The 18,690-nt window shown below is 32.5% G+C and overlaps 1 protein-coding gene across 22 annotated transcripts; it reads right to left on the reverse strand.

Moving 5' to 3' along the window:
- Positions 1–561: 561 nt before the first annotated feature.
- LOC133818991 (uncharacterized) lies at positions 562–18,690 on the reverse strand. Of its 22 annotated transcripts, none has more exons than XR_009886206.1 (11): positions 18,273–18,690; positions 17,986–18,156; positions 16,658–16,757; positions 14,381–14,556; positions 13,248–13,316; positions 13,103–13,164; positions 12,192–12,260; positions 2,329–2,403; positions 2,119–2,198; positions 1,459–1,557; positions 823–1,254 (listed from the first exon to the last, which is right to left on the reverse strand). XR_009886206.1 is itself a non-coding variant. In XM_062252136.1 (3 exons), the coding sequence occupies exons 1-3, from the start codon at positions 2,131–2,133 to the stop codon at positions 607–609; spliced, it is 315 nt and encodes a 104-aa protein (XP_062108120.1). In that variant the 5' UTR covers positions 2,134–3,077; the 3' UTR covers positions 562–606. The 22 variants fall into 22 exon arrangements, 1 of the variants encoding a protein (XP_062108120.1); XR_009886203.1 differs by having other exon boundaries at positions 2,107–2,198; positions 18,273–18,688; XR_009886207.1 differs by lacking the exons at positions 823–1,254; positions 2,329–2,403 and adding an exon at positions 562–795 and having other exon boundaries at positions 18,273–18,689.

Raw genomic sequence — 18,690 nt, forward strand, 5'->3', positions numbered from 1 at the left:
AGCTCCAGCAAGCCCAACGCCACCTGCCTCCATCCATGCCACCACACTACAAGAAAAAATGCTTTTAATAACACCAAAAATGTGTTATCAAAACATACCATAATCCTTTTTGATGTGTTAAGACCGACTATGTTATCGTAGGTCAGGGTACTTTACATAACACTTTATCATTGTTATACAGATGTGTTATTATAATGTCAACGATAACACACTTTCTGTGTTATTTTAATAAATAGATAAGTGTTTAATTATATTATTTATAGTCGATTACATAACACATTTCAATACTTATAAATTTGTGTTCTACTACACTTTAGTATAACATATTATTTGTGTTATATAATGAAGTTTGTATAACAAAATTCTTTACATAAAAAGTGTTATTGTAATAAATATTATAACACAATTTTCGTATTATTTTAATATTTAGATAAGTTTAAATTCTTATTATATATTCATTTATATAACACTAATTTATTCTATTATATTTTAATTTTTTTATATAATTAAAATTAGCTTTCTAATATATGCTAGCATCATCAAATGAACTTGATTTTCAAATAACAAAAAGTAAAAACATTCAACATTGTATTAACAATCCACAAATTAGTTTAAAACATTCAACACTGTCATCAGCAACAAAATGTTCTTTAAGTATTCAAGCAGTCTTAAATATTCAACATATTGAAAAGTTACTACTTTCTGCACAAAATATTCTACAGCTGCCCAACACAAAGCCTTCAAAATTAAGTATCCTTTTCTCCTCCAATTGATGGAGAAAGAGACATTTTTCTCCTACAATAGCAGATAAAAGGTAAGGTATGTACTTAAACAAATTAAATAATATGAATCAAATAATAAAACTGTATACAATATAAGACCTAAGCAAGCATTACAGTCTCAGACCCCAAATGAAACTCTAAAAGCTCCAAGCCAGAGTATAAATAGTCAACTAGAAAAAATTGAAGAAAGACATTTTCCCAAGTTAACAGTTAGAAAAAGAATATTATTACATACGAGCCAGTTATCCATGAAGCAAATGGTGACCATTTTGGGCCAGCAAGCTTGGTACTCTAATAGTAGAGACCCCCAGAAGTAAGGTAAGAAGAACAAATCTCAGCCATGGACAAAGCAACCAACATGGAGAAAGAAAGTACACCAGAAAGCACCGATATGATAGAGAATGAAAATGCAAAGGAAAGACAATATTTGAGTGGGTCTATTAATAGTTTCTGAAATCCCTCAGCCAATAACCTGTGAAGTATATTTTTATGGTCATTAAGCAAGCTAGAGAAAAAGTGAGAAACAAATAATATATAGACAAATCATGTTAAATGAATCATTTAGATTCAGGTCAGATCAATGGAGAAGATTCAATATGGCAAAACAGACCCTCAGCTTTCAAGTTTTGACTGTAAACAGAGATTTAAAATTTGCTCATCCAAAGTGAGGACATACCATATTTAGAGCAATTACATTCACTATATGCTGTAACGGACTTCTGCCCCCTCCAACCTGGCCTCTATGCCTCATTACAAACACAGCAATAGATCCAACCTGACACATGAGAGCATATGTTAGTATAAAAGTACTAGAAGATAATGATAGGAAAGAACCATATGAGTTCTTATCTTGGAATAGAACTCCATTGGATACTCTGGAAGACTTAATAATGTAAATATTTATAGAACAATTAGAGTGTGAAAAACACTAGGTCGGCAGTATTCAGAAATACAAATAATCAAGCACAAGCACACAATATATTATCTAGATCTTATCAATGGAGCTTGTAACAATTTACAAAACTAAGAATATAACAAATATCTTGAGAGCTTCTAGGGCTCCAATGTAACTAGATTTTCATAATTTACAATAGGATGAGCTAGATTATGGTGATGTTGCGGAGCCTTTATAGTAAAATATACAAAGAAAAAAAATTCAATATAAGCAATCATTAAACAATCTGTATCCATATCCAATCAAGGTCTTCTAAAGGTTGACATATAACCCAAGCAATTATAATCAATAAAGATAACCCATTTCATAAATATCAACTAAAGATAACTATGGAGAAGCAATAAAGAATCAACACAGTCATAATCAAACCCAAATATAGACCCTATTGCCCAACATAATATGTTTAAGTTGTTCCAATTCCAATCCTCGCCACGTAATTGTTTGCTTAGCTTCTTTAGCATCTGCATTATACAAGGATAAACAACATAAGATAGAATTTATAATGAAAATAACATATAACACATCTCTTGTAAGACTAGAATTAGAGTATGGATGTTCATCTCTTGTAATTTTCCAAACTAAAAAGCATACTTTCTGTCTTAATTATAGAATGAATCTTGGACAATAATCAGCAGCTAGACCAATCATCCTTGTAAAGTATCAGTACTATCAAACCAAACAACAAAAAGAGAGCTCATAATCAATAATTAGACTATAAAATTGTTGTAAAATAAATAATTATGCTGTAAAGCTAATGAAAAATCCAAAAACTCACACAAATACAAAAATGAACACAACCCAAATAATATGCTAAAGTTGTAGCCTATAATCAACAAGACAAAGGACAAAAACATCAAAATAAATTATCGTGAAACCCACTATGCAAAATAACTATGAACACAATTGTCATTCTATGGAGAGTCTCTCGTAAACCCATTATTTGAACCATGTTATGCACACCCCTAATTATATTAATGCACACTAATCAAGTTATAAATATTTAAATAACTCCTTACTGCCACTGGTACAAAAACAATACCACCACCACAACCATAACTAGGAACACATATAAGATCAAACAGTCATCTATACTTAAGCATCACAACTAATTAACAACTCTGTCGAGACCAACAACTTAAAAAACTAGTTTGGTACAACTAACTTCTAGAAAATAACAAAGTAAACCCAGATTTGACCAAAGCAAGAAAAGAGTAACTGCAAACCAATAATTTTTTTTATAAAAGAACTCTACAATCATTCTTTTAAAGATTTTGTCAATATACTACGATTTGAAGTACAAAATACAAAAAAAAAAAAAAAAGGTTCATATAAAAAAGGAGCCTTACTCATACTTCAATCCCTGCCCGAAACTCTATAGATTAAAGATGATGAAATGGGATAAGGAAACACTGAAAAAAATCATTAACCACTAAGAGCAACTTAATTTTATTAGTATAACAACACAAAACCAGAACAAAATCCTACAGAGAACTAATTTACTGTAATCAGTAAGTGGAATTTTTGGAGAACTTTCCGACCCCATAATAGAAACCATAACAAACTTCAACCATCAACAGAGAAAAACTCATGAAGCATAAACTAAGATGCTACAATATTAGTTAACTTATAACTTGAATAAAAAAAATTCAGACAAATAATCACAAACAAATTGATCATAGATAACAAGGCTAACACAGAGAGCTTGAGAGAGAGAGAGAGACCATACCTCTGTTATAATATTTTATAATATAATGTAATATTATATTATATTATAATATAATGTTTTAGATTAAATAAATGTGACAAAGTGTATCACATATTGTAACATATAATAGAGAGTTGCAATATTTAGATATATGAGATATATCCAAATGATGTAACATATTTGGTGTTACAAATTTGTAACTTCCAAATATTACCCTTTATTGTGTAAAATTGTTGTTACACAATATTGAGATGAATTTCATAAAGCCATATGTGATATGGTTGTTAGAGATTTGATTTTAACCCCAATAATGTGTTTTGGGAGTTATAAAATCATTTGGGAGGGTTTGGAACCGTTTGGAAAAACAACACATTTTTAGTGCTGAAAATGGTCGGTGGCTGCGGCCACGGAATGTTGGTAGCCGCGGCCTGTGGGACAGAGGCTACTGGCCACGGCCACTAATGTCTCTGGCCGCGGCCATAGGCCAAAAACTGACCATTTTTTTTTCCAGTTTTTTCAATCTTTGTTGAACGGCTCAAAGAACCCAAATAACTCCCAAATCTCCTTTTTAATTCCATATTAATCCAATTAAACATTGGTAACAGCCATGGGGGTTGATTGAATTTGAAATTCAAAGGGTGTCTCTAAACTCTATAAATAGGAGCCTATAGCTCACTTGTATGACACAACATTTCTATTCATTAGAGCACTTGGCTAGAAACACCTTGAGGCTTGATAATTCTAGAAAGATTTTCCAATATCTGAGAGAGATCCCTTAGTGCTTGAGTTAGGGGGAAATAAGCTTTTGGACAAAGGTTTTAAACCTTGTTCAAGTTGGTGATCCCCAACACTCTTCACTTAGGTTGTGTAAGTGAGAGTTTTCTTTGTTTTGTTCTTACAATTTCCTCTATTTCTTTTCTTCTCATTCCTCTTGTTTTATTTACATGTAATTTTGTTTAGAGTTGTAATCATCTTTTCTTGTGTTCCAAACACTTTTACTTTATTTGTAATCTTTTGCTTAGAGTTGTATTTTTCACTATTCCATTCTTCTTCTTCTTCTATTTTGTTTATTTGTACTTTCAGTTATAGAGTTGTAATAATATTTAATAAATCTATATTTATTTGTAATATTATTGCATAGAGTTGTAATATTATTATCAATTTCCATTGAGGCAAAACATTTTTTCCTAACATTCAAAAGCTTATTCCTGTTTTGTTTCAATGGAAGGGGAAACCATCAAGATCATGAATCAAGACCTAGTAAGGTTGGATAGGTTTGATGGATCCAATTTTACTACGTGGCAAGACAATGTGAGGTTTTTATTAACCACTCTCAAAATCGCCTACATCCTTGAGTCTTCCTTGGCACCTCTAGCCGAGCCATCCGACAAAGACACTCCCGAGGAGGTGGAGAAGAGAAGGAAGAGGGAGGAGGACAATCTCCTTTGTAGGGGTCATATCATCAACGCCCTATCCGATAGGCTCTATGACCTCTACACCGAGACCAAATCAGCCAAGGAGATATGGGATGCACTTGAGAAAAAGTTTAAGGCAGAAGAGGAAGGTACCAAAAAGTTTTTGATATCTCAATACTTCGATTTCAAATTTTTTGGTGATAAACCTATTCTTCCTTAAATTCATGAATTGCAAATAATTGTTAACAAATTGAAAGTGCTAAAGATTGAGCTTCCCGAGGCCTTTCAAGTTGGTGCTATAGTGGCTAAATTACCACTAACTTGGAAGAGCTATAGGAAAAGAATCCTTCATAAAAATGAGGATTATTCTTTGGAGGAAATCCAAAAACATATTCAAATCGAAGAGGAATCGATATGTAGAGATAAACTTGTGGAGGGGTCTAATGGTGAGACTTCCAAAGCAAATGCGGTGTCACAACCAAAACATCCCAAAAACAAAGGGAAAAAGGGTAATGAGAAACCTTTGGGTGAACGCAACTCAAGAGGAAAACATAGTTGCTACCCTTAGTGAGGTGAATGCGGTCCAAGGCAAGGTGAAAGGGTGGTGGTATGATACATGTGCCATCGTCCATGTCACCTATGACAAATCATTGTTCAAGACCTTTGAAGAGTCAAAGGGTAGCCATGAGATACAAATGGGCAATGAGGGCAAATCCAAGGTACTTGGTAAAGGTACTATTGATGTCTACTTCACCTCCGGCAAGAAAGTTACATTAGTGAATGTACTTTATGTTCCCGAAATGAGTAGAAACTTGGTAAGTGGTGATTTGCTTGGCAAGCCCGGCATTAAAGCCGTTTTTGAGTCCGGTAAACTTATACTTACCAAATCAAATGTATTCTTGAGAAAAGGGTACTCTTGTGAGGGAATGGTTAAATTGTGCACCAATGATGTAACTTTCAATGTTATCAATAAAAATGCTAATTCCGCCTATATTGTTGAGTATGATTCTTTATTTTTGTGGCATCTTAGACTATCGCATATAGGTTTTTCAACCATGAAAAGAGTAGTAAAATGTGGTATGATTGCATGCAATATTAAAAACTATGGTAAATGTGAAACATGTGTTAAGACGAAAATGATTAAGAAACCATTTCCCAGTGTAGAAAGATCATCTAATTTACTAGATTTAATCCATAGTGATCTTTGTGAATTAAATGGTGTTTTAACTAGAGGTGGTAAAAGGTATTTTCTTACTGTTATAGATGATTTTAGTAGATATACCTATGTGTTCCTTTTAAAGCATAAAGATGAAACTTTTGATGCTTTTAAATTGTATAAATTAGAAGTTGAAAATCAACTAAATAACAAGATTAAGGTACTAAGAAGTGATAGAGGAGGAGTGTACTTCTCTAATGAATTCAATACATTTTGTGAAGAAAATTGTATAATTCATGAGTGCACTGCACCTTATACACCACAACACAATGGTGTTGCCGAAAGGAAAAATAGGACTTATCTAGAGATGATAAATTTTATGTTTGGTGTTTTCTAAGTTGAATTTCAACTTATGGGGTGAAGCGTTATTAACCACTTGTCACATTCTTAATCGAATACCAATGAAGAAAAATGAGATATCTCCATATGAGTTATGGAAAGGAAGAAAACCCAACATAGGGTACTTCAAAGTGTGGGGATGTCTTGCATATTGCCAAAAAAACGAACCTAATAGAACAAAGTTAGGTTCAAGAGCCATAAAGTGTGATTTTGTTTGTTATGCCAACAATAGTAAAGCTTATATGCTATAAGACTTAGAGTCTAATATTGTGATTGAATCTAGAGAAGTTGAATTTTTCGAGAACATGTTATGTGACAACAATTCTCAAGTTTCAACATCTCTAAAGGAGAATTTGTTATATGAGAACAATTCTTAATCTTCTACATCCAAAGTTGATTCTCAAGAGGAGATTTCTCAAAAGGATGTAAAGCAACCCTTTGAACCTAGAAGAAGTCAAAGGCTTAAAAATCATAAAAGTCTAGTAGTGGATGAGATAGATTCTCAACGAATTTCATTCTACATGGTAGAAGGAAATAGAGAGGAAGTCATTGGCAAAATTCCTACTGTACTTCTCGTTGAGGATGATCCTAAGACTTATAGAGAAGCTATGCAATCAAGAGATAGTGCATTTTGGAAAGAAGCCATCAATGATGAGATGGATTCCATTATTTCCAGTAACACTTGGGAATTGGTAGACCTCCCACCGAGGTCTAAGCCAATTGGGTGTAAGTGGGTATTTAAGAGAAAATACCACACTGACGGCACTATCCAAACCTTTAAAGCTAGAATAGTAGCTAAAGGGTTTAGGCAAAAAGAGGGTATCGATTATTTCGATACCTATGCGCCTGTTGCAAGAATAACTTCTATAAGAATTTTGTTCGCTTTAGCTTCTATACACAACTTGTATGTTCATCAAATGGATTTCAAAACGACATTCCTTAATGCTGACCTCAATGAGGAGGTCTATATGGAACAACCCAAAGGGTTTGTCCTACCAAAATATGAACATAAAGTTTGTAGACTTGTAAAATCCTTATATGGATTGAAACAAGCTCCTAAGCAATAGCATGAGAAATTTGATCAAGCCATCATGTCTAATGGGTTTAGACATAACAATGGAGATAAGTGTTTGTATTCCAAAACTTGTAAGGGATATGTGATCATTGTTTGCTTATATGTGGATGACATGCTTATTCTAAGTAATAGCATGAAAGGGATAGAAGAAACGAAGAGGTTTCTATCATCAACCTTCAAGATGATAGATCTTGGAGAAGTTGATACCATACTCGGTATCAAAGTAAAGAAACATAGTGGGGGTTTTGTGTTAGGGCAAGCCCACTATGTTGAGAAAGTATTGAACAAATTTAACCATCTCAAGGTTAAAGATCCCAATACTCCATTTGATCATAGTGTAAAACTAGAGAAGAATGAAGGAAGAGCGGTGGCTCAATTGGAGTACGCTAGTGCTATAGGGAGTCTAATGTACGCTGCCCAGTGTAGTAGACCTGATATAGCATTTGCGGTAAGTAAACTTAGTAGGTTTACAAGTAATCCAAGTGTGGATCACTGGAAGGCAATTGGAAGAGTCCTAAGTTATCTCAAGAAAACCAAAGGACTAAGCCTTCACTACTCCAAATTTCCTTCGATATTAGAAGGATATACAAATGCAAGTTGGATATCCAATCTTAGGGACAACTTGTCCACAACTGGTTGGGTATTTACATTTGGTGGAGGTGCAATTTCTTGGGGTTCCAAGAAACAAACTTGTATATCTCATTCCACTATGGAAGCAGAGTTCATAGCTCTACCTGCTACCGACAAAGAGGCTGAATGGTTAAGGGATCTGTTGATAGAGATTCCCCTAATCAAAGAAAATGTATCTACTATATCGATACATTGTGATAGCCAAGCGAAATTGGCTAGAGCATACATTGAAGTGTATAATGGGAAGTCTAGACACATTAGTCTAAGACATGGATATGTAAGAGAATTGATTCAAAGAGGAGTCATCTCAATATCCTATGTAAGAACAAGTGAAAATCTGGCGGATCCTTTCACTAAGCCACTAACGAGGGATTTAGTGGCTGCATCTTCTCGAGGGATGGGACTTAAATTCTCTAAAGAGATTCATGATTGATGGTAACCTATCTTAACACTAGTTATTCAACTAGTGTTAGGTTCAATAGGTAACAACAAGTCAATCAAGTGAATATTAGTTGTCCCATCTGAGATATTGAGTACTTGTGTGTTACCAAGTTGAGGGTTAAAACCGAAAGGTTTTTTAATAGAATTCAGTCTTGTAAAGACAAGTATTTTTGGTAACAAAATACTGTAAGAATTCTACCTATATGGACCTAGGGGTGGTGCCGCCTCTCATGAGAATTGGGAGTATTCTCAAGAACGTCTATGAATTGAAAGTGCACATGCTCATTAACGGTGCAAAGCGAGACATAGAGGTCTCAAGTGAACATTGCAAAGGTGTGTGTGTTATCACCAATTTTTTTTCATGAAAAGATGGTTCAATGCCTAGTGCAACCTAATTTTCAACAAATTTTGTGATAATTACACTATAGTAAAGTTCAAGTTGAAAAACACTCTGCTTTATGCACTAATGCAATGACTCCTATAAGAGAGAGTTCTTATTTAATCAAGTGGGGGATATGTTGTATTTCAAAATATAATGATTGATTAAATAAGTGTTACAATAGATAACTATTTAATCTAGTGGGGGAATGTTATATTATTTTATAATATAATATAATGTAATATTATATTATATTATAATATAATGTTTTAGATTAAATAAATGTGACAAAGTGTGTCACATATTGTAACATATAATAGAGAGTTACAATATTTAGATATATGAGATATATCCAAATAATGTAACATATTTGGTGTTACAAATTTGTAACTTCCAAATATTACCCTTTATTGTGTAAAATTGTTGTTACACAATATTGAGATGAATTTCATAAAGCCATATGTGATATGGCTGCTTGAGATTTGATTTTAACCCCAATAATGTGTTTTGGGAGTTACAAAATCATTTGGGAGGGTTTGGAACCGTTTGAAAAAACAACACATTTTTTAGTGCTGAAAATGGTCGGTGGCCACGGCCACAGGCCAAAAACTGACCATTTTTTTTTTCTTTTAGTTTTTTCGATCTTTGTTGAACGGCTCAAAGAACCCAAATAACTCCCAAATCTCCTTTTTAATTCCATTTTAATCCAATTAAACATTGGTAATAGCCATGGGGGTTGATTGAATTTGAAATTCAAAGGATGTCTCTAAACTCTATAAATAGGAGCCTATAGCTCACTTGTATGACACAACATTTCTATCCATTAGAGCACTTGGCTAGAAACACCTTGAGGCTTGATAATTCTAGAAAGATTTTCCAATATCTGAGAGAGATCCCTTAGTGCTTGAGTTAGGGGGAAATAAGCTTTTGGACAAAGGTTTTAAACCTTGTTCAAGTTGGTGATCCCCAACACTCTTCACTTAGGTTGTGTAAGTGAGAGTTTTCTTTGTTTTGTTCTTACAATTTCCTCTATTTCTTTTCTTCTCATTCCTCTTGTTTTATTTACTTGTAATTTTGTTTAGAGTTGTAATCATCTTTTCTTGTGTTCCAAACACTTTTACTTTATTTGTAATCTTTTGCTTAGAGTTGTATTTTTCACTATTCCATTCTTCTTCTCTCCTTCTTCTTCTATTTTGTTTATTTGTACTTTCAGTTATAGAGTTGTAATCTTATTTAATCAATCTATATTTATTTGTAATATTATTGCATAGAGTTGTAATATTATTATCAATTTCCATTGAGGCAAAACATTTTTTCCTAACAACCTCAGTAGAGAAAGACATAGACAAACGAAAACTAGAGTCCACCTCGCTACTATTTAAATAACTACTATGCACACTAATCAAGTTATAAATATTTAAATAACTCCTTACTGCCACTGGTACAAAAACAATACCACCACCACAACCATAACTAGGAACACATATAAGATCAAACAATCATCTATACTTAAGCACCACAACTAATTAACAACTCTGTCGAGACCAACAACTTAAAAAACTAGTTTGGTACAACTAACTTCTAGAAAATAACAAAGCAAACCCAGATTTGACCAAAGCTAGAAAAGAGTAACTGCAAACCAATATATATATATATTTTTATAAAAGAACTCTACAATCATTCTTTTAAAGATTTTGTCAATATACTACGATTTGAAGTACAAAATACAAAAAAAAAGGTTCATATAAAAAAGGAGCCTTACTCATACTTCAATCCCTGCCCGAAACTCTATAGATTAAAGATGATGAAATGGGATAAGGAAACACTGAAAAAAAAATTCATTAACCCACTAAGAGCAACTTAATTTTATTAGTATAACAACACAAAACCAAAACAAAAATCTACAGAGAACTAATTTCCTGTAATCAGTAAGTGGAATTTATGGAGAGCTTTTCGAGCCCATAACAGAAACCATAACAAACTTCAACCATCAACAGAGAAAAACTCATGAAGCATAAACTAAGATGCTACAGTATTAGTTAACTTATAACTTGAATAAAAAAAATTCAGACAAATAATCACAAACAAATTGATCTTAGATAAAAAGGCTAACACAGAGAGCTTGAGAGAGAGAGAGAGAGAGAGACCATACCTCGGTAGAGAAAGATAGAGACAAACGAAAACCAGATTACCACCTCACTACTACTTTTTTAAAAATTAGAGAGAAGCAATGCACACCTAGGGATTCTCCAAATCAATGTTAATAGAAATAAAGATGAAGAAAATGAGATGAACAATCGGACCTTAAGAAGTTCTTTTAAATATATTAAACTTATTCACTCTTCAAACATTACTATACACTCTATACTCAAGGGATGATCAGAAAGTCGTTCTCTTCAACACCAAAAGCTAGTTTCTTATTGTTACTAAAATCACTCCCATAAAGAAATAATATAAATCAAGAAAAACAAAAGAACAAAGAACATAGAGAGAAACTAATTTCAGAGGAAAAATAAAACAAATAAGGTCATTAAATACAAGAATTGAAACTTATCACATTTGAGAGTAAAGGAAACCAGACCTATGCAACTCAGGAGAAAAAGAAAGGGAAAGGACAATTCATACACACGAACTGAGAAATAGGATGAGGATTCATTTGGGCTTGGTCCCTTTGTACTGGAATGAGTGATTCCCAGTTAAGGCAGGGAGAGACAAGATGCGTAGATGAACTTTAGAGAATTAGAAACAAATTAGGGTTTTTTCAGAAAAGAGAGATAAAATAAGAAACAAAGCTCAAAACAAAAAGTGCCTTACTGAATCTCATTTCCAAATACCATGGAGTAATAATGATTCCTTTTCTTTTCAATAAAAAGAAAAGCATGCATGTAAAAATCTGTGTTTTTTTTAATAAAGTAAAAAACTATGTTAACAAAACCATTTCATAATAAATGTTACAATATTAAATTTGCACTTTACTAGTCTTAGCCATACCTATGCAATAGCCACCAACTAAACTCCAATACTAAAGAAACTAATTGCCAAGTGAAATCTCAAGAAGACTAGGAATTTCAGAAGCTACCAACAGTGGTACTTGAAATACTGTGCTTACAACAAATGCAAGATGCTCCAATAAAATCTGAGAACCAGCAACTTTATACTATACTACTATCTGCTAGCCTTATTAAAACCAAAAAAAGAAAAAAAACACATCCATTAATACTAACCAATAATTAAGGAGATAGCAGAAAACTCACCATCTCCATCCTTGTCAAAAAGACAAAAATCTTCTTTAAACTCAACAATCTGTTCCTCACTTAGTACATCTGCCATGTTATTTCCCATGAAAACTTAATCAGAACACTCAACCATTTAGAGAGAAAGACAGAGAGGGTAGGGAGAGAAAGGGTAATAGTAATAGTATATGTTATGATATTGTTGAGTATAGTTAAGAATTTGATTTTTAACTATTTTTATATAGAAGGAACAATATTCAAAGCAGAGTTATCGAAAAATAACAATATCTATTTTCCTCTCTTTATATTGTTTCCTAATTCAAGTATTCACCACATGCAAAGTAAGATATTTAGGGCTTGGGGACCAAAATCCCATAATCATAATCATCATATGCAGCTGATATAATGTAGATGAATTATAGTATATATAAAATGATCTTTGATTGATCATTATCTTGATATGAACCATGCAAGTAACCTCTTCTCAAATTCCATAAATAATATACAAACAAGATCAACAACATAAAGACTTTTAGCAAAGAATTTGTTTTAAATACAAATTAGGAAGAAAAAAAAAAGTACCAATAATTGGATTGAGTATCAAGTGTTTCACTTAGAAAATACAAACAAATCAACATATATCTAAATGCCAAAAACAGAAAGCAAACTCACATATTCGGAAAATTATAAGTAAAAAAAGGGAAAGTCCAAACAATTTAACAGAAGAGAACATAATGCTTTTAGTTTTAAAAAAAAATATCGGCAAACAAACAAAATCTGTACATTTGAACGGAGAAAAGCAATAAAGAGATAATCAGTAGAGAGATATAAAAACCTACTGCCATTTTTCTTCAACCAAACAATCGTTAGCTAGTTTGGCATCCGCAAAGTTAACAAAATATCGTAATAAAAAATTCAGTTTCCTTATATACCTGATGTATCTTCTCTCTAATTGCTTGCATATGCCCAATTAACTTTAATAGGCTGGCCATACCTAGAATAAAAATAAGTTCTTAGCTTAGAATCAAATAAATATTAATTTTCTCAACAGAAAAACCATTTAAGATTTCTACTTACAGATGCCTGAGTTATAATAGCAAAAGCAGCTGATCTGCGATTGAAGTAGTCAACGAAACCATAAGAAGACTGCATAAAAAGTAAGAGCCACATCAATGAAATCAAATGCAAATCTATCAAAAATAACTAATTTATCACCCTATATTCCATAAGAAGAACCAATATGAAGAAATGTTGCCCAAATAATAGTTTCGCCTAATTTAGCTAAAACTACTAAATGTTTCATTTTTATTTTTCCCAAAAAAAATGTCCTGTTATCATAGAGGTGGAGACTTACCTTGATACAGTTTGTACTAACTTCTATCCCCATTTATTTCTTATCTAAAGACCTAGCAAGGTTAATTCCTTTCTGTAAAGTTCAATACAAACATAGCATTGATGTGTAAATAGCTTTGGCAAAATTCTCTCTGTGACAGGTAACCAACAGGGCATCAAGTATGGCATCCAAATTAACAAGTAGAATGAATATAGCTGTTAGAGGTCCTTTATGAAGCCCATGCTATTCCTCTTATTCTCCCAAAGTTTCTCTTTCTTTCTAAGTTGGAAGTGGGAAATGTGTTTAGAGTTAGGTTATGGGAAGTTTAATGGAGGGGCTTTTCTCTTTTTAAAATCTCTTTCCCTGGTATTTTCTTATCTTGGAGTGATAATATTTCTAAACTTTCTATGTAACACTACTGAGTTTTGCTTTTGCTGGTATTTTCTTATCTTGGGGTGATAATATTACTTTTGCTTTTGCTGTCAAATACCATGAGTATCACATAAACAACCAAGTAAAGTGAACAACAAACTAAACTAAACCAAAGGCAGCAATAAGCAAAGGCATTTGACATATAAAAGTACTGAAATTAAAAAGCTCCATTCAGAAAGCATCGATTTTTAAAGCTACTTACTGGGTTAGGAAGATGTTCTGTTTTGTTTTTGGTCTCACATGACCAGCTACCATCCGCATTGATCAACACAAATCCAACAAGATTCTTGACAGATACAACCACTGCCCCTCTAACAAATGATCAAGATAATTCTAATGCCTACATTTCTAGTGATATATGAACTCTAACAAAAAAATGCAATCTGTAAATTTAAGTTGATTAATAATTCATTCATAAGGTAGTTTAAGGAGGAAAAATAAAAACCTTCTGATTCTGATCTTGAGACTTCAGTATAACAGGTTGAGAGAGGACATCATTATCAATGTTTCGTACATACGACAGAACCTCTTCCAGCCCTTTTTTCAAGCTTCTGGGGTTGTAATTCAACTCTACTTTGGTCTTCTCATAGGAATATGCCCACTAATGCCTTAAAACATGAGCTGTCAGAAGAGAAAGAGAAAATTTCTACCTTAGTTGCCAATATTTGTGGGTACGAAATTCAGACAACTGCAAAATGAAAATGGCTTCAAGCCAAGTGACCTAAGTTGCCAATTCTAATACCCCACTTATGTCTTACACAGAAAACTATTAAAACAAAACCCCAATGGTGGCACCCCAAAGAGTTACAAATATCCAAGTCTTCAAGACAACTGGATATCTCCCAAAGAGTTATTACTCATCCACAATTCAAACACAATAATCAGATGCCTTACTAAGGCAACTGTTGGTATATTTATACTCAGCCCACAAACTACCTTAACAAACTTCCTAAAAAATTCAACATTACTTGCTTCCCAACCAGTAAGATTTTACATTTGCAACACCTCAGCCAGTTTACACTTAAAACATCTCAGCCCTATTTACACCTAGAATATGTTAGCCCAATTAGTGGCCTAACATTTTACAATAATTCATTCATATAAATGTTGATGCTTACAGCTGACCTCACCAAATCAAAAAGGCTTAGTACCCAAACTAGCCATTTTAAACCTTGACGAATTCTGAACTAAAATTTATTTATAATCCAATCAACAACTAAACAAATAAAATAATAATAATTAAAAAATAAATAACAATTTTTTTTAGAAAAGTTACAATAACTAACTTAATTTAATTGCTACTTAAGTAATTAAAACTAGATGGAATGAATAAATAACTTAAAAACAAACTATCTTGAAAGGTACCAACATAATTGAAACAATACCAACCGGCTAAGAACAACCAGTGCAGGAAATAATAAAAAAAATGTAGAATATTAATTACCATCAGCAAGTGAACTTAAATAACATTGGATTATCAGAGAAATATTAACATTATTAACGTACTGAATAATGAAAACTTGTACACAAAATAGTACAAAACGAAGCACAATAAACCAGAACAGAACATCCTTAAGAGTGATATGAACAAAATGACTACTCACTTCGAAATTCAAACCATCATAACGAACCATAGCCATCATAACTAGTTTTAAGAGTACGATAATAATTGTAGAATAGTTAATTTTAATGACAGCCATTGTAATGTTTCAGTTTTGAAACAACGTTGAATAATATTATCACAAAGAAGACATACTTGATTTTATAGAAATTATTGTTGAGAACAATCTTGCTAGAAAGATAAGCCCACATATATAGAAAATGAAAGTAAGACAAACTATATATTAAAAAAATCAAAAAGCTTAAAAAAAAGCAAAAAAAAAAAAACCCACATAATTATTATACTCAAAATAAATTGATTTCAAATAAAGCAATTTTCTTAAGTAATGCTAAAAGTGTGTTTATTCACATAAATCACACCACTATTTCTAGGCTATAAACAAACCTTATTTGTTTAGTAATTAAAGCTAAGTGGTTCAAGGAAAAACAAAGAAAAAGATAACTCAAGCATAATATTAGAAGAATACAAGTTATTAAGAATTTTGAGAAAACAAAGTCTATGAAGGGTTTCCTTTAAGATATTCAAAATCTTCTTTGAAGGAAAACACCTCATGTTTTATTTTAGAATTTGGCAATTAGAACTTGTATCTTTTTTTATAATTGGTTAATAGAAACACTGGCTATAATAAAATTCTACAAAACACATCATCATCATTTATTAGTAAGAATGCTAAAAAAATTGAACAGTGACAAAAAAGTGAGATGAATGGCCCTCTATTCCAGTGCGTAAAGAATGGAATATCTTATTATCAAGCATGGCTACTTAGGATTACTGCTCAAGAGATCATGTTTCTATTATATAGAGCTACCCCTTCAAAATTCTGCAGAATAAATGCCACCAATAAAATTTGTTTATTTAGTGTCTAGATTTTTTTTTATTTAGTGTCAAGATGTAATTCTCCAATAACACTTATACTAACTTCTAAGGTCATATTCCCTCAAAAAAATAAAAAATATATAAAAAAATCCAAGTCCATAACTGTCTCTCAGCTGATTTTGCTGTAATTATTTCCTAAATACTAAGAAAAAAACTATAATAAAATAAAGTCAAATTTAGAGCACGAAAAGCCTAGAAGATTAATGATACCTTACATGCTTATACCTGCACAAGTTTCATTTTCTTCGCAGTTCAGTTCTGGCATGGTTTGTTAATGCAGGAACGATCACATTTACAACCTGATGAGCAGTTAGACAGAAGCATTCTACATAAACAACAGTCAATTAATGGATGGGATCTTTAATTACTTAACAAAAGTTTAAGAATAAAATTCTTGTTTTGCTACAATATGACACTGTGTCTACACATTTTATAAAACAAAACTTCATTTTTGTGTTAATCAATATCAGCAACCTTCACACTGAAAGGCCTCCCAAAATTTGAAATTTCTTTCAATCTAAACATTGAAATGAAAAGACAAATACAACATAAGAAATGTTTCCTTAGACAATTAGCTCGCTGAATATGCAAGTTTAAAAAAGTTGTATGCAAGCAGCTTAATGCACTAAACTTTTTTCTTTTAAAACAAAACTAGTATTAATAAATGAATATACAATACAAGTGAGTGGAGAAAACAACCATATGAATCTCATGGAAAACAAAATCTATGAAAAAAAAAGTAGCATGCTCCTGCCAGTAGCAAAGTTAGTAACAATAATGACCAAGCTCAAGCATTGTCTCGTTGATTAAGGCATCAAAATACATTCAACATCTAAAAGATAAAAAACAAACACTCAAAAAATATGTTCAGCTGAAAAATGGCTTAGATATCATTAAATGAGTTCAAGTGCAACCCATAATAATAAAAATGTTGTGGCAGAGCCAAACTTGAAGTGAGGCGGCTGAGATTGACACGAAAACTATGTATGCCTTTTGTTTTTAGTTTTACTTGTGAGAAAAGAAGACAAATATGCTATGCCTGTCACCATTGATTTCAAATCTTCTTTTAAAATCAATTTTGTAAGGGATATATAAAGTTTCATAATTAACAAAACACATGATTTCTTTAAACCTTAAGTATGCTAGTCTTGGAATCTTATATAAGGCATTCATTCAAACACCCTGATTGCATAAACTGTAATCTATATATAATGTATAAATTGTTCATTAGTTCATAGCATTGAGAAATGGTTATAAACTCAGATTTGTTCTTACAATCGATGGCCCTTTATAACTTTATTTATCATAGATCTATGGCTCTATGCAAAAGTAAATGGAATGTTCAGAAATCTCAGCCAATATATAAATATATATACAAAAATTGAGTTCTATAGCAAATGGAAAGTTCATAAATCTTAGCCAATTTTCTATCATCATCCAAAAACAGAAAACTCAGAACTAAGACAAAAACATAGGCAAATGCTAAATCTATATTATATACAAAATTTGAGTTCTAAAGGAAAAGAGTTTGGAAAAGAAGCTTATTTACTTACTTGAAATGAACAAAAAGTTATAAGCTTTCTTCTTCAACTTCTGGGGCCAAGGCTAAGCTTGGGTGCTAGCCATGGACTTCATCTGAAACCAGAGCATACGAACCCAATCTCCTAACCCAATGAGTAGCAGTGGCCAATGCCTCATACGAACCCAACCTCCTAACCCCAACGCTGTTCGAAACCAGAGCATAAGTCACCATGAGTATATAAAAAAAACAAGTACATAGACCAAGAAAGCCAGATTCAGACAAAGTTCTTCACCAAACTTAAAGAAATCTAATACGTACCTGGCTTGCCAAGACTGAAGAGAAGAACAAATCCGAGAAGCCACGACTGGAAACGGATTGATAGAGAGATAGAGAAAGACGAGAGAGAGAGTGAGGAGTTCGGAGACTGTACCAAGCCGAAGAAATGGGTCTCTTCTTTGTGTCGAAATGTTGAAGGAAATGGGTCTCAAAAATGTTGAAGGAAAGGAAATGAGTGTCTCGGGTCTCAGAAATGTTGAAGAGAAAGGGGGTCTCAGAAATGGGTGTCTCGGATCTCAGAAATGTTGAAGAGAAAGGGGGTCTCAGAAATGGGTGTCTCGGATCTCAGAAATGTTGAAGAGAAAGGGGGTCTCAGAAATGGGTATCTCGGGTCTAAGAAATGTTAAAGAGATTCTCAGGTCTCAGAAATGAAAAAAAAAGCTAAGTGGCGGGATGGTGC

Source organism: Humulus lupulus, chromosome 2 (genome assembly GCF_963169125.1).
Source record: "Humulus lupulus chromosome 2, drHumLupu1.1, whole genome shotgun sequence".
Classification (NCBI taxonomy): Eukaryota; Viridiplantae; Streptophyta; class Magnoliopsida; order Rosales; family Cannabaceae; genus Humulus; species Humulus lupulus.